Below are 12,951 nucleotides of genomic sequence, written 5' to 3'. Positions count from 1 at the left end.
TGCCCTCTAGACAATATGACCCGCTTCATACACCCGCGATCGCACTATTTATATCCAAATGTCATTTGAAAGGAGAATATTTATAGAGCTTCTTCATTTGGGATTTCTATCGTATCAAGGTTGATCTTATGTCACTTTTTGGAGCCGTTTATGTTTATTAAACCATAATAGCTGTGTCTGAAGCCAAGGCTCTGACACAACGTACATATAACTAGATTTCTTTACACTGGGGGCAGGATATGCTTTTAGCCAATTGTAGCAGTGCTAGAGGCTTGTCCACCATTGGTCAGAAGAAATGTCAAAATGAATAAGAGTCATGAAAATAATGGCTCATTTGACCGTTTTTTTGTTACAGGGTTTTTAAGTGTACAAATTAGTTTAATTTGGATTTAAATGCAAGATGACCATGAGGTACAAATGGAAAATAACACAAACATAATAATAGGAATGAATTTTATTCTGTCTATCGTTGTGTAGGTTCTTCTGATCCCCAGATTTACTGTTTATCTGAAATTAAAGGGGGCTTAACCTGCTCTACACCCCCGCTGATAACAAGTATTACTCGCGACATTTAGATGGCTATTCGTGACCTTTACTTTGAAGTGCCATCAGTCGCCATCACGGATTTTCATCTGGACTCACGTTAAGCCGGATTTCTCACTTCCCATGATGACACTCTGTGAAAGAAAAAGCTGCTAAACAAAAACATTCCTAACCTGCATCACAAATAGCTCCTCTTAATCCCTTCACTTTCTACACTGAAGCCCTTCTTTGATTCACATTTCTTGGCAAAGAAATCATTGAGAGTTTTTTTTTATTTTTTTTGCAAACGTATTCACTTTGGATCACACCTTCCTAATGAACCTCAGGACAATGATGCTCTACAAAGAGCTGGTGGAGGTCGTAACCTCTCTGGCTCTTTGCTGTGACATGGACTGTGGGAATGGATTAGCATGTCTTTCAATCCCTGGCCATGTCATTGAAGTGACGGCTCCCTGACTGAGGTCCAAGGTCCTCTTGTCACACTCATCTATTCTATTTTGTTAGGCACCAATAACTGATTGTTCCCCAACTGGCCAAGTAAGCACTAATGTCATTTTGGCAACGGCGTTTAAAATGGTTGAAACTTTCAAATGATTTCCTCCAAAGAAAACATGACAACGTGAGAGCAAATTGTATATGTCATCCTTCTTTATCGACTGCATGCCGATGTGGTTAAATGTACCGTATTTTCCGCACTATAAGGCGCACCTAAAAACCTCCAATTTTCTCAAAAGCCGACAGTGCGCCTTATAATCCAGTGCGCTTTATATATGGACCAATATGGATTTGTGGATGAGGACTAATTTATTAAAGTAAGCTTTACGTGTTTATTTTGTGTGTTGTGTGATATTAACGTTTGAGCAACGTTGAGTTATTGATATATTGTTATTGTTTTCACTATTTCGAGTGTTACTATATTGTGATTGCATTAACGTTTGAGCAACGTTGAGTTATTTATTCTATGCGCCTTATAATCCGGTGTGCCTTTATATATGAACAAAGTTTTAAAATGGGCCATTCATTGAAGGTGCGCCTTATAATCCGGTGCGCCTTATAGTGAGGAAAATATGGTAGGCCTATAAGAAAAACTGCATTAGCTTGTGCAGATTGAGAGGAAGCAGACATGTCATTTCACACCAGTTCGTCTCCTTCCAGTCGAATGAATGCATCTACCAGTCTGTTTTTCCAACACTATGCTAAAGCTCAGGTTTAGTGCTGGTTTCCTGCTGTTCTGCTATGATTTATACACAGAAAGACAGAATTCCCCTATATATTTCAAAGCAAGTAACCCCGGTCCAGTTTGATGGTTATTTTCAGCAGTCAGCCTGGCAGGCACTGAGCTGTAACATTAGATCATACCTTGTCACTTCTTAATCATTCTTGTGTTAAAAGCACAGCTAGGAACAAAAACCGAGACCTTTCTTGTTGACAAGCTGTTAACCACATTTAGCCTTTGAGGAAATAATTGCGTGTGGCAACCTGGCATTACCATGTACACACAGTTCATCAAGGTAATGAGTGGGTTAGCAGTCCCGGAGAAAGATTGGAACATTGTTGAGGATTTAACGCCTTTCCTCATTCCCGACACTTCTTCCATCCCTGCCACCAATGAGACTGTGCCATCTCTTATTTTCAGTTGTGACATACTAGACATGAAGTCAATCAGTTATTCAAACCCTAAGATCTGGAGGATGTGCATACATGACGTGATGTTGACATTGGCCGTATGGGTGTGAGACGGGTGAACACGTGGGGGATGATTTCAATGTTGTGTCGTGTAACACAACCACACCACCACTCAGATGCCAGTTGTAAACAGCCAGCCAGTCTGATGAGAGTGTCTTCCCTTTATACTCACCCTCCTCAAGCCTCTCTGTTTGTACTTCTGACCACAGCAATGCATTCATAGATTTCAACCCGCAGTGGATTGTGGAAAATAGTACAAGTGCAATCATTAGGGTCATGCTTGAGATGCTTGTGGAGAGCTTGCACAACATCTAGAATGTTTAACCCTGACCCTTCACCCTATAATCCCTTTCCACCCACAAATATACACAGAGCCCAGGCTCCACCATCAGTGTTGCATGAAACAGCATCCGAGGTCTGGCTACTTCAGAGAAGTTCACTGTTATTCACAATAAAACATTGAAATAATTATAAAGTGTTGGTGTGCATACAGTATGAGCACACGGATGGAAATGAGGATTTGGGAGTATTCATAGTAAAAAAGTAAGCGACCCATCTTTTTTTTGTTTGACAGTATTTGAGCAGTTGTGATATGTTGTAACACTTCCAGCATTCTTCTAATGCATTATTATGATAACACATGATGCAATAATTATTGTAGCAAGGTATTAGTCACATCATTACATCAATTAAAAACGTTAATTAAATTGTTAAACAAATCCATCTAACAAATACAGACATTATTTAATTAATAGATATATTATGAAATATTATTTGGAAATGATCTGCACAGTTTCTGACTTTATTGTAAATATCCCTCACATTAAATATGCACTAATTTGCATGTTAATAAGAATTTGATCTTCCATATTGTTAGTAATCAAGTCTTGAGTTCAAGCCTCACCTCCACAGAGCAGTTTTGCATCTTTTAGCATAATATTTATGTTCTGTTTCATTGCTCTCTCCAGTCTTGCAGAGTGTCTTCTTTCCCCTAAAAAACACACTAAGCCACTCTGTTTTTATACTATTAGCACTCAGCTAATTAGTCATCAGAAGCATATCGGTTCTCTTCCATTGATTCTCCAAAAGCCATGGATAAGATGGATGATGGAAATATTCCAGTATGGATTGTTAACAGCTTTTACTCGAAGCAATTATGAGTTAGTTGTTTTGTTAATGATTTATGCTGTTGTTTCTACAAAACACAAACTTGTGGCTTACCATCTTCTTCTCAGGGGCTGCTCTGAGCTGTATCGCATTCCCATGGTGGAGTACAAAGTCGACAGTGAGGGTACCCCCTGCGAGTATAAGACACCTTTCAGAAGGAACACTACCTGGCATCGGGTCCCCGCGACGGCTGGTACTCCTTTGACCAGAGGGTCGCCCACTCAGGGTCCTGATCGCCTCCAGTGCCAGCAGATCCTGCAACAGCACCAGGCCGCCATCCCACGAAGCACTTCCTTTGACAGGAAGTTACCAGATGGATCCAGGTACACTCACTTGTTGATTTTATACTATAAAGCATTGCAAAATAATGAACACCTATTTCTCTTCCAGGATAAGAGATTCAATTGCGGATGGCGGGTATTTTGTGTAGAAAATGGATGGATGGAAAAACAAAACTCATGAAGTAGCACTTTTATGTTGAGCTATCATATAAATATGAATGGAACCTTTTAGTCCCCATGAATTCATCTCTTTGAATGTAGCTCCCAGTCTCATCTTTCTGACAGCCTCTTTAGGACATCTCCATCCAGCCATGTAAAGCAGTGATTTGTTCATCCTAATGAAAGCCCCACAGTCATGATAACCTTTTCACGGTGTCAAAATGACCCCCTGTGGTTTGGCCTGTTCTGACTGTACTGGGATAACGGCTATCTCCTCTGCCTAATCACAGTCTCTGTCAGTGGGAGCACTCCATTTTCCATTCTTTCTTTTACTCTGTGTATGACTCCCACTCCACGCTCCCTGCGCCTCTGCGGTCTACTGATGAGGAGGTGACGGGACACTGGCACGGCACAGCTCATCTCAGCCAATTACTGCAGAAACAAAGAGACTTCCACTCTAAACCATCTAATGGAGGAGTGAGAGCAGAGGAGAGCTATGGGGCACGAGAATTTAGAAGAAGGAAATATAAATCAGAATAGAATTTTGCTGAGATTGCATTCTTTTTGATTTTTTTTTTAAATAGACTTTTTTAAAATTCATGCTGCATTGGAACTCTGTAAACAAAATGTTTTGGGGAAAACAATTTTGATCAGCTTACATTAATAACTCTAGCGTTACTGATACTTGATTATTTATGGGAACTCTGACTTCTCTCACTTCAAAAACATGATTTTCAGGTTAATTAAAAAATAATAATTTGCCCATGGTATAAATGTGAGTGCGATTGGCTAGTGACCAGTCTCCCATCCAAAGTCAGTTAGGAGCCTCCAGCTAACCCGCGGCCAAAATGAGGTTAATCACTACACAAAATAGATGGATTAAAGCTCACTGGGCAATCTAAGTGAGTAATTATTATCCCTCAGATGTTGGCCTCTTTTTGCTCTGCAGAATGATGCAGGATTTGGAGAATCCCCAGGTTGTTTCCTGTAACAAGGGAGACCACCATTACCGCAGCTCCCCTAGTAACCAGTCCTCCTCCAGCGATCCAGGACCTTGTGGCAGCAGCTCCTGGTCCCAACAGCCTGGATATGATGGGTAGGTGACCACATCAATGGTACTCCTTTTCACAACCCATACTTTAATCCTAGTTATTTGAAGGTTTGTGGTCATCAAAGCAGATTTCTTTTGCTCCTGCAATAGTAATACATGTGATTTCACAAATTTATTTATTTATTTATTGGTTGGTTGGTTGGTTGGTTGGTTGGTTGGTTGGTTGGTTGGTTGGTTGGTTGGTTGGTTGGTTGGTTGGTTCATGTATTTATTTATTTATTTATTTATTTATTTATTTATTTATTTATTTATTTGCATTGAATACATAGTCGTTATGTTCAAGCAAAAGCTTTAAGCGAAGAATTTGAATGGACAAATTACTTGGTTGAGGCTGTTCCTAGTATTAGTTTAAATAACGGGCCTTGCTGTGCTTGTTTTCTGCTGTATCATGGATCCTGATTTTAAAAAATCTGCCAAGTATAACCACTAACTTGCAAAATGGGTTCAACAGGTGTTTTACATTCAAGTACATGTGTCAGTATAGTAATTCCTTTGTTGGCTCATGTCAATCAAACAGAGTCAGTTGAACCGCACTGAGGAAATGAGGTCTCTTTGGAAAGAGGAGCATTTAAAAAAATAAAATAAAAAAAAAAGTATCCCTAAAAGATCAATGTCCTTGCTTTGAAGTGGAGGCAGTTCACTTGGAAAGCCAAGTTTTTTTGGGGGTTTTTTTGTGTGTAATTTCAGACTGTTTCCAGCTTCTTTTCACAGAACACTGAAACGAAATGATAAAACCATTATAATGAATTGCTGACTGTCTGGCTTGCTGAACTCAGAAATTCTGGTTTGGAAATGAATGAAATTGAAAAAATGAATTATACTTTCAGTTAAATCCAGAGACCAGTAGGTTACCACTTTCCAACCTGTTACTGACATATGAGCAGAATGCACCAGAGACCAATATACTTCTCTAAAAGATTACAGCCCTTGACAAAATGCCTTGCTCCATGCTGCTACATTCCTGTCAGAAGCCTCAATGGTGCACTAAATTTGCAGGGATGCGGGTTGCTGTGGTCCGTCAGAGCTGACAGACCAGAACGTGACACATTGACGAGTCCATTGATCTCCAGCTAGGATCGCTGGGAAAAATCATGAGGACAGCATGACCGGCAGTGTAGAGGAGGGAACCCCTATTAGTTCTACTCGCTTTAATTATAAAGCCAGCTGGAAAAACAATAGCTCTTCTTTTTCTCAAGACAAAGAATGCCGAGTCATCTGAAAGCTCTTTTGTTTGCTTCTCTGTTCTAAGCTCAAGTGTTTCGGCTCCCGGTGATTGCGCACTAATTGCGTTACCTCTGCTGAAAATCTATTCTGAGCCTTTCTCCTTGTGGAGAACAATGCTCACCACCTCCTGTCTGGTGTTTCTCTCTGCAGATGTCCCTCTCCTATCCTTCATGAGCATGGGGAAGATATCCAAGGAGGCGATGGAGACATGCACAGGGAACGAGAACCCACTCTGGAGAGGACCAGGTCGGCAGGTGAGTGCTCGATCCAACCATGGTAGCCATAGTCTCGAGTTGGATAATGTTGTTTACGTTTCGTTATGTGGGTCCGCAGAGGCCAAGTGGCACATCCCCTCCACTAAGATCCTGAACCCTCTGAAGCAGCGAGAAGGAAGCAAAGACTCTCCCAACAAGCTCTCCAGGGTAAAAGTTCAATTGTCTCAAGTAATGGACATATTTAAGACTCATTTGCTTCTGAGCCGTGTTCTGCGTGGCTTCAGTCATGTCCTATCTCATCACTCCTTCTTTGCTCAGATATCTTACCCGGAAGCTTGAATATATTCCGAACAATAGCCCTTCTGTCCGTGGTGCATTCTTTTCCAAACCACTGGGTTCCTACTTTGAAACCAGTGACAGCATTAACAACAACCAAGGCGTTCATAATTCAGATGTTGTCATATCACCCCAGGGGAGATGGATAAAAAGTGGAACTGGTCTCTTGACGCCAAACAACATTCCCCCCAATACAATGCAGTTACCATCTTATTTAAAAAAAAAAAAAAAGAAAATAGAGTAGCGTTGGTCTTTTTGATGTAACATGGTGTGATCTTAATTTGCCTCCCCAAAGATCCCAAATTACATTTCGCCCGTTGTACTAGTCAACAAAATAAATTACATGGCTGTTGATTTAAGTTGAGTGGTAGCAAAGTTGAAGTCACGGTACTTTAAACTAAGTTCCATGATGCTAACAACATTATACACCCCAAGTAGGACTACTTAGGAGGAACAAGGCTGATATTTTCTTCTGTAGAGCTAGCTCGAAAAAAACGCCTGTAATGTTTGCCTGACCTTGTCTGATATACTGTGTATATGTGATTCTCTTGCCGTCCCTAGATGGGCGATAAAAACTCGAGCCACTCAAGTAGCAACACTCTATCCAGCAACGCCTCCAGCAACAGTGATGATAAGCATTTTGGCTCAGGAGATTTGATGGACCCGGAGATGTTGGGTCTTACTTACATCAAAGGGGCCTCCACGGACAGCGGCATCGACACCAATCCCTGCATGGTCCCGGGGGCTCGGGTGTTGATGCAGAGCAGGGCGGGGGAGCAGGGACACCCATGGGTGTCAGAGCACCATGAAGACGGAGCATCTGAAGAAGATCATGGAAAACCATACCTGCCGCAGTGTTACGCTTCTGCTTTAATGGCGAGTAATGTGGCAGAAGGAAGCATCGGAGACCTCAGCGAGATCTCTTCACACTCGAGGTACGGCACATCACCGAAACGACAGCTCTAAATGTTATTTTCAATGGCACTATTTTTTGTGTTAACACACATTGTTTGATTTGTTTTATATGGCCGACATATTAAAGCAAATGGAGGGGAAATGTGTAGATGACTAATGAAGTGAGAAAATTTGAGCCTAAGTAATATGTATTAAGGATTTCTATTCAATGGACATTTTAAGAGTATACATCATTGCGCACTTCCAAATGTATTTTACTTGTTCCCATAAATATCAATTTTTCGGTTGACTTTTGGATTTTCACTCGCTTGCAAAAATTGAATAGAAGCATGAAGAGTACTCATGCCGAAAGTGTTGTCATTTAAATTGAGGCATATGGCTTGTTGCAATTCTCGCGGCTGAAGGACAAATACCAAATCAAATTTTTTTTTCTGTAAAAACACTTTGCACATCACTGAATGACAAAAATTCAAGGTCTTATTGAGAGGTGGGATGAACATGAAGGAGAATCACATACAAAATGTCCTTGTTCCAAACACCAAACTATGATCTGCGTCCTCCCGTACTCACATGTATGTAGCGTTATATAATAATACTAATAGAATTTAGATTATGCAACATTGTATCTCTCTGACTAATTTAATCAGTGTTTTGTAAATGTTGCGCAACCCATGTGACCACTCGTGTTGCTGGAGTTATATGTACATCTTTATTTAACATTTAGGACACAAAATAATTATTTGAGGAAGCCCAGAAACAAAGGGAGATAAACCACTCAAACTTCCTGGATTTTTATTTCCTCTTTTTCTTTGGACTTACTTGAGTCTGCTGTGGCTTTATTTCTAGCGTGTTGGGTTATTGATTTGACTACTGAGATAAAACACACCAAATGATTCCTCCTTATACGGTTCGCCACACAATCCCGCGTTACATTCGCCACCAAGACACCATGCCATGCCCCATTCTGTTAAAAAAAAAAAAAAAAAACACACAAGGATATTTTATTTACCGGCTATAAAGCTACACTTTTCACCCATCCTTGCTCTCGACTCACTTTGACTCATCCAGCTGTGTTGAGGATTGTTGCTGGAGCTGTTGTCAGACTGGAGCAACATGGGGGAGTGCTTCATCACATTCTTGTCCAAATGCCCCTCACCAGGCTGCTGCCCATCTGGGAAAGAGGAGTGGTGTGAAGAAGGCTAGTCTAGCACTCACTGGTCTCATTGGCCAAAACATAGAATTGGCGTCTTGTGTTTATGGCATCCATTACATGATTATGTTTGCATAATTTGCTCTAATTAGTAGTGTTTGTGGGAACTAGCCCAACTCAAGAGCATCCTGAATAAGGAACTAGTCCATAGCATCATCGCGCCATAACCACCCTGATGCTTCCCATCTTTTTCATGTAATTGTTTTTGAACATTCAAACCAACAGTGCAGCAGGGGCAAATACAGCAGGGGTGTGGTCCAGATGGTCATGAATATGCAAGTGGAGACTATCGCCAGCTAATGCCAACTTTAAGTTGCACGCAAGATTTGGATTGAATCTAAACATTAATTAGGAAGGAAGATTATCTTTCTACATGTATCATATTTGTATGATTTTTATTTATTATCTTAATGCTGAGATCATTTCATGTTTGTTTATGCGTTCATATTTTGACTCAATTCATGCATGGTCAACTTTTGAGTTGCATTTTTTTGTTTTCTTTTGTTTTGCTTTTTGGTCAGTGGCTCACATCACTCTGGCAGTCCGTTGGCCCGTGGTGCCAGATATCGTATGTCCGCCGACTCCACCAAGGTGTACACCATCCCTCAGACCAGCAACTCAGGTGCAGAGCCCGAGCCCCAGCCGGGGCCAGGCCCCGATTGTGGCCTGGATGCCAGTTCAGAGGCTAGTGGACAGACACGTCCACAGCCAGATGGCAATCTCCCAGAGAAGACAACTAATAATGACGGTGATGATGATCACAGCAATGAGGAACCTCCCAACATGTCACAGTGTGGGTGAGTGTGTTTGTTAACAAGACGGAGAAAGAAATATGATTTTGCACGAGAATCACCGGTTACGATTACTGCCAGACCCGTTCCGATCTAAGCACCCACTCTGTCTAGTGGACTCCCTTGTGTGCACAAACTCAGCCTGATTGAGACAGACAGCTACGGAACAAATACGCTCAATGAAGCCGCGGACATCATACACTTGGCATATGTCACTTGTGGTTATTGATCGTTTCCGAGGAGACGTATCCCCGTGGACTGCCGGCCTCAGTTTCTAGCCCGTCTCTTGTGGATGCCAATGAGAGAGCCACACACTGCTATGAGATGACAAGTACACAACAGTCGTGCGGGGATGCAAAAGGATGCCATCACTCGGTACTGGTTGAAGCTTATTTCCTGCAAAGACTCACCGATGATGAAATGGGCTTGGGGACTTGCGAGAGCAAAACTTTGCTCCATCTTTGAAGTAATTTAATCTACTCTTCGATATTTGTTTTTTAAGCGCTCTGTGATTGATCACATGTGCTCAAGTCATCTTCTGCAGACTTATGAAAAAGCCCCCGAATTCACTTATCCTTCCCAAGGGGTTGTTTATTATTTATTTTACCTTACATAAGCCCGTCTCGTGATGAATGGTGTAATATTGTTGATATTGTTGTAACATAATGATGTTTCTCTTGACCCGCTGTAACACTAGTCAGTATTTGTAATGGCGCTCCTAACTCCATCTTTTTTTTTTTTCTCTTCCACTTGCTCCTTCTTCTTCCAGAGGAGCTGAAAGCTTGTTAGCGCTCCTTCTCGAAATGCTGTCTGAGCGTGCAAGGTACACAATCAGTGGAAATCAACCCTCTGGCCCTAGCTCTGAACCATTGTGAACCTCCCCCATACACACACACACACTCTACCCTTTCCCCGACTGCCACATCACTCCCACAAGATGGTTGCTTGCTATAAGTGGAGGTTAATGACTTGTGCATCAGTGGCTGTGACATTTCTTCCGGGTCTCTGCAGACTAATGTTACAGTGCACTACTGCTTACCCCAAAGTCCTTGTGTCAGCCCCCTAGCCAACACTGCAAGCTTCCAGCTGGGTAATAACATTAATGTTAGACAAGCTTGTGGAGTGTTTGGCGGGTTAACATACTGTAAACACTACACTCTATTGTTATTCGTTCACAGAATAAGCCAGCGGTAGCAGATGTTTTACTTGAAGCTATAATGAATACATTTGTAGTTAATGTGGAAAAGTTGTGCCCAAAACAATTAGCCACACGGTCAAGAACCAGAACGGTTCTAGTACAAAATATAATGCATCTTTTAACACATGTGCATGTGTCAATGTGTAGCATTTCAGCCAGACTTGTGTGTGGTAATTTCCCAGCGTAGCCATCGAACTCTGTGCCAACAGAAGTGCCAAGAGCAGCGCTGACACTGTGCCATCCTCACTGGCAGCTCACTTTACCGGATAGGTCGCTCACATCCGAGTGCTTGCTCTAAAAGCATCTGAATTTCCCCAACCCGCCGCCCACAAATCAAAACATGCTCCCTCTTCTGGGTCCTGCACCTCTTATGTCCTCCTCCAGTGGTGTCTGTACACTCCCACAGAGTGCAATATTTTTGATGTCATTCATCTACAAATCCTTCCTTGTTCCCCTCCCTCTCTCCCTCCCTCCGTCTCACGGTGCTTGGCTGTGTTCTTCACACTTTCCAGCTCTGCTCCTTCACAACACTGATGTTGCCTGATGTTGGCATGCTAAATCAGATTCACCCGAGTTGCCTTGTGTGTTACTGACATACTTTCTTCAAAAGCTGAACTCAGGCCGGCTGGCTCCAAGCCTCCCCTGCAGGACTTGGCTTGCATGACCTTGCTGATGGGCTCTGCTGTTGTTTGTCTTTAGGCAGCTGTATGCACAGGAGGCCGCCTGCCACCTTCAGGCAACCGAGCGAGATGGAAAATCATTGCAGAGACTTTCAAAGAAAGAATACCTGAAAATGATGCTGCCCGACAGTCCACCAGGAGAAGGCAGGGGTCAAAAGGTGAGGCCACCATCTATATCGTTCATGGCGTGCGTGCAAATGGAACCTGTTAAACTTTAACATGAGAAAACACAGTATCAAGCACAGATATGAGCAACCCCCCCTTAGGCCATTTTCCTGGATTCAAAGCGTGAACCCGTGCAGATAACCTCTAACCGCAAAGACAGAAAAAGCAGGGCAAACATCTGCGGCTACAACTCCTCCCTCCCAACACCAGAGCCTTTATCTCGCTTGCTATTGACAGGTAAATTCAATTTATAACAGAGCCTGAGTCCGCTCTATTGGGATGTTATGGATTAAAGGCGCAGAATGGAATGATGTTTGCTGTTGCTGGGTCCTACAGACTCGATTAATTGCATCATCTCCCCCAGCCCCACCACCCCCTTCCTGCTGTCCTCCATCTATTATCTTCCTGGAAGGGACCCTAGAGATGCACAATTGGGTTATTTTTGGATGCCACTCAATTCTTGTGCAAAATCCACTTCCTCTCGTGAGAGGAGGAAGGCACACAGCCGTGTTCTCGCACAAAGCATCTTGGGGCTCTGATTAGTTTGTCATATTTTCACGCACTAGCCTTACACCGTAAAACAGCTCTTTTCTGTTCTAAAAATGAACATAACACAGATGTGTCTGCGTCATTTTCTTTCATTTCCCCTCCATGTCGTAGTAAAGCTGGACATGAAATCCCCAAAAGTGCTCTCAGAGTGCAAGTTGAAATTGTAAGCCTTTGTTTGCACACATCCTCTGCCTGATAACATGTGGAAAAGCAATCTGGGAGGGAGACGCATGCCCAAACGACTGTATACAAACTGGGTAATCCTAATGAATACATACGGCTCTTTTGTTGGAGGTGAATGTTTTCAATCATCAGCTGGCACATTGCACTGGTGACAATGTTGGAAAAAAACATTGGGTCGTTTCTAATTGAACACAATGTGACGTGGTTGGGCCTCTATGTAATCAAGGAGAGTATTACAGAAAAGGTTAGCGCATGTGTCACTTCCGGCAGCCGCCCGATGCCATTCTTTGTGTGGTTGAGCAGGTGCTGAGAGATTTTCTTTGGCAACCACCATGTCCGCCGGGACGTCCCTTCCACGGACAGGCTGACTATTGTGCGGCTGACGTAAAGGAAAGGCCGTTTGCAGCTTAGTCTAGCGCACGGCTCCTCTTGTGGGAAAGAAACTGGTTGTCCAACACATCCTCCCAAGTGGCACGTCAAGGGGTTCCATATGCCGCTCGTTGGCTTTGTCCATTGAGGAAAAACTCCGATAACTCAG

At 42.6% G+C, this 12,951-nt stretch overlaps 1 protein-coding gene across 6 annotated transcripts in view; it reads left to right on the top strand.

Annotated features, from left to right (window-relative positions):
- The window catches only part of LOC119134463 (signal-induced proliferation-associated 1-like protein 2), a 62,034-nt gene that overhangs the window by 41,061 nt on the left and 8,022 nt on the right, over positions 1-12,951 (top strand). For 4 of the 6 annotated variants that reach the window (XM_037271145.1, XM_037271143.1, XM_037271148.1 and 1 more), the window contains exons 10-17: positions 3,465-3,719; positions 4,786-4,932; positions 6,322-6,425; positions 6,505-6,593; positions 7,284-7,657; positions 9,369-9,644; positions 10,408-10,461; positions 11,536-11,674. In XM_037271145.1, the coding sequence (XP_037127040.1) occupies positions 3,465-3,719; positions 4,786-4,932; positions 6,322-6,425; positions 6,505-6,593; positions 7,284-7,657; positions 9,369-9,644; positions 10,408-10,461; positions 11,536-11,674 (1,438 nt within the window). The remainder of the gene's footprint in view (positions 1-3,464; positions 3,720-4,785; positions 4,933-6,321; positions 6,426-6,504; positions 6,594-7,283; positions 7,658-9,368; positions 9,645-10,407; positions 10,462-11,535; positions 11,675-12,951) is intronic. The other 2 variants (XM_037271147.1, XM_037271149.1) reach the window with 2 other exon arrangements.

This window comes from Syngnathus acus, chromosome 15, assembly GCF_901709675.1.
Source record: "Syngnathus acus chromosome 15, fSynAcu1.2, whole genome shotgun sequence".
NCBI lineage: Eukaryota > Metazoa > Chordata > Actinopteri > Syngnathiformes > Syngnathidae > Syngnathus > Syngnathus acus.
The sequence above is the reverse complement of the archived record's forward strand: the minus strand, read 5'-3'. Positions and strand labels throughout refer to the sequence as shown.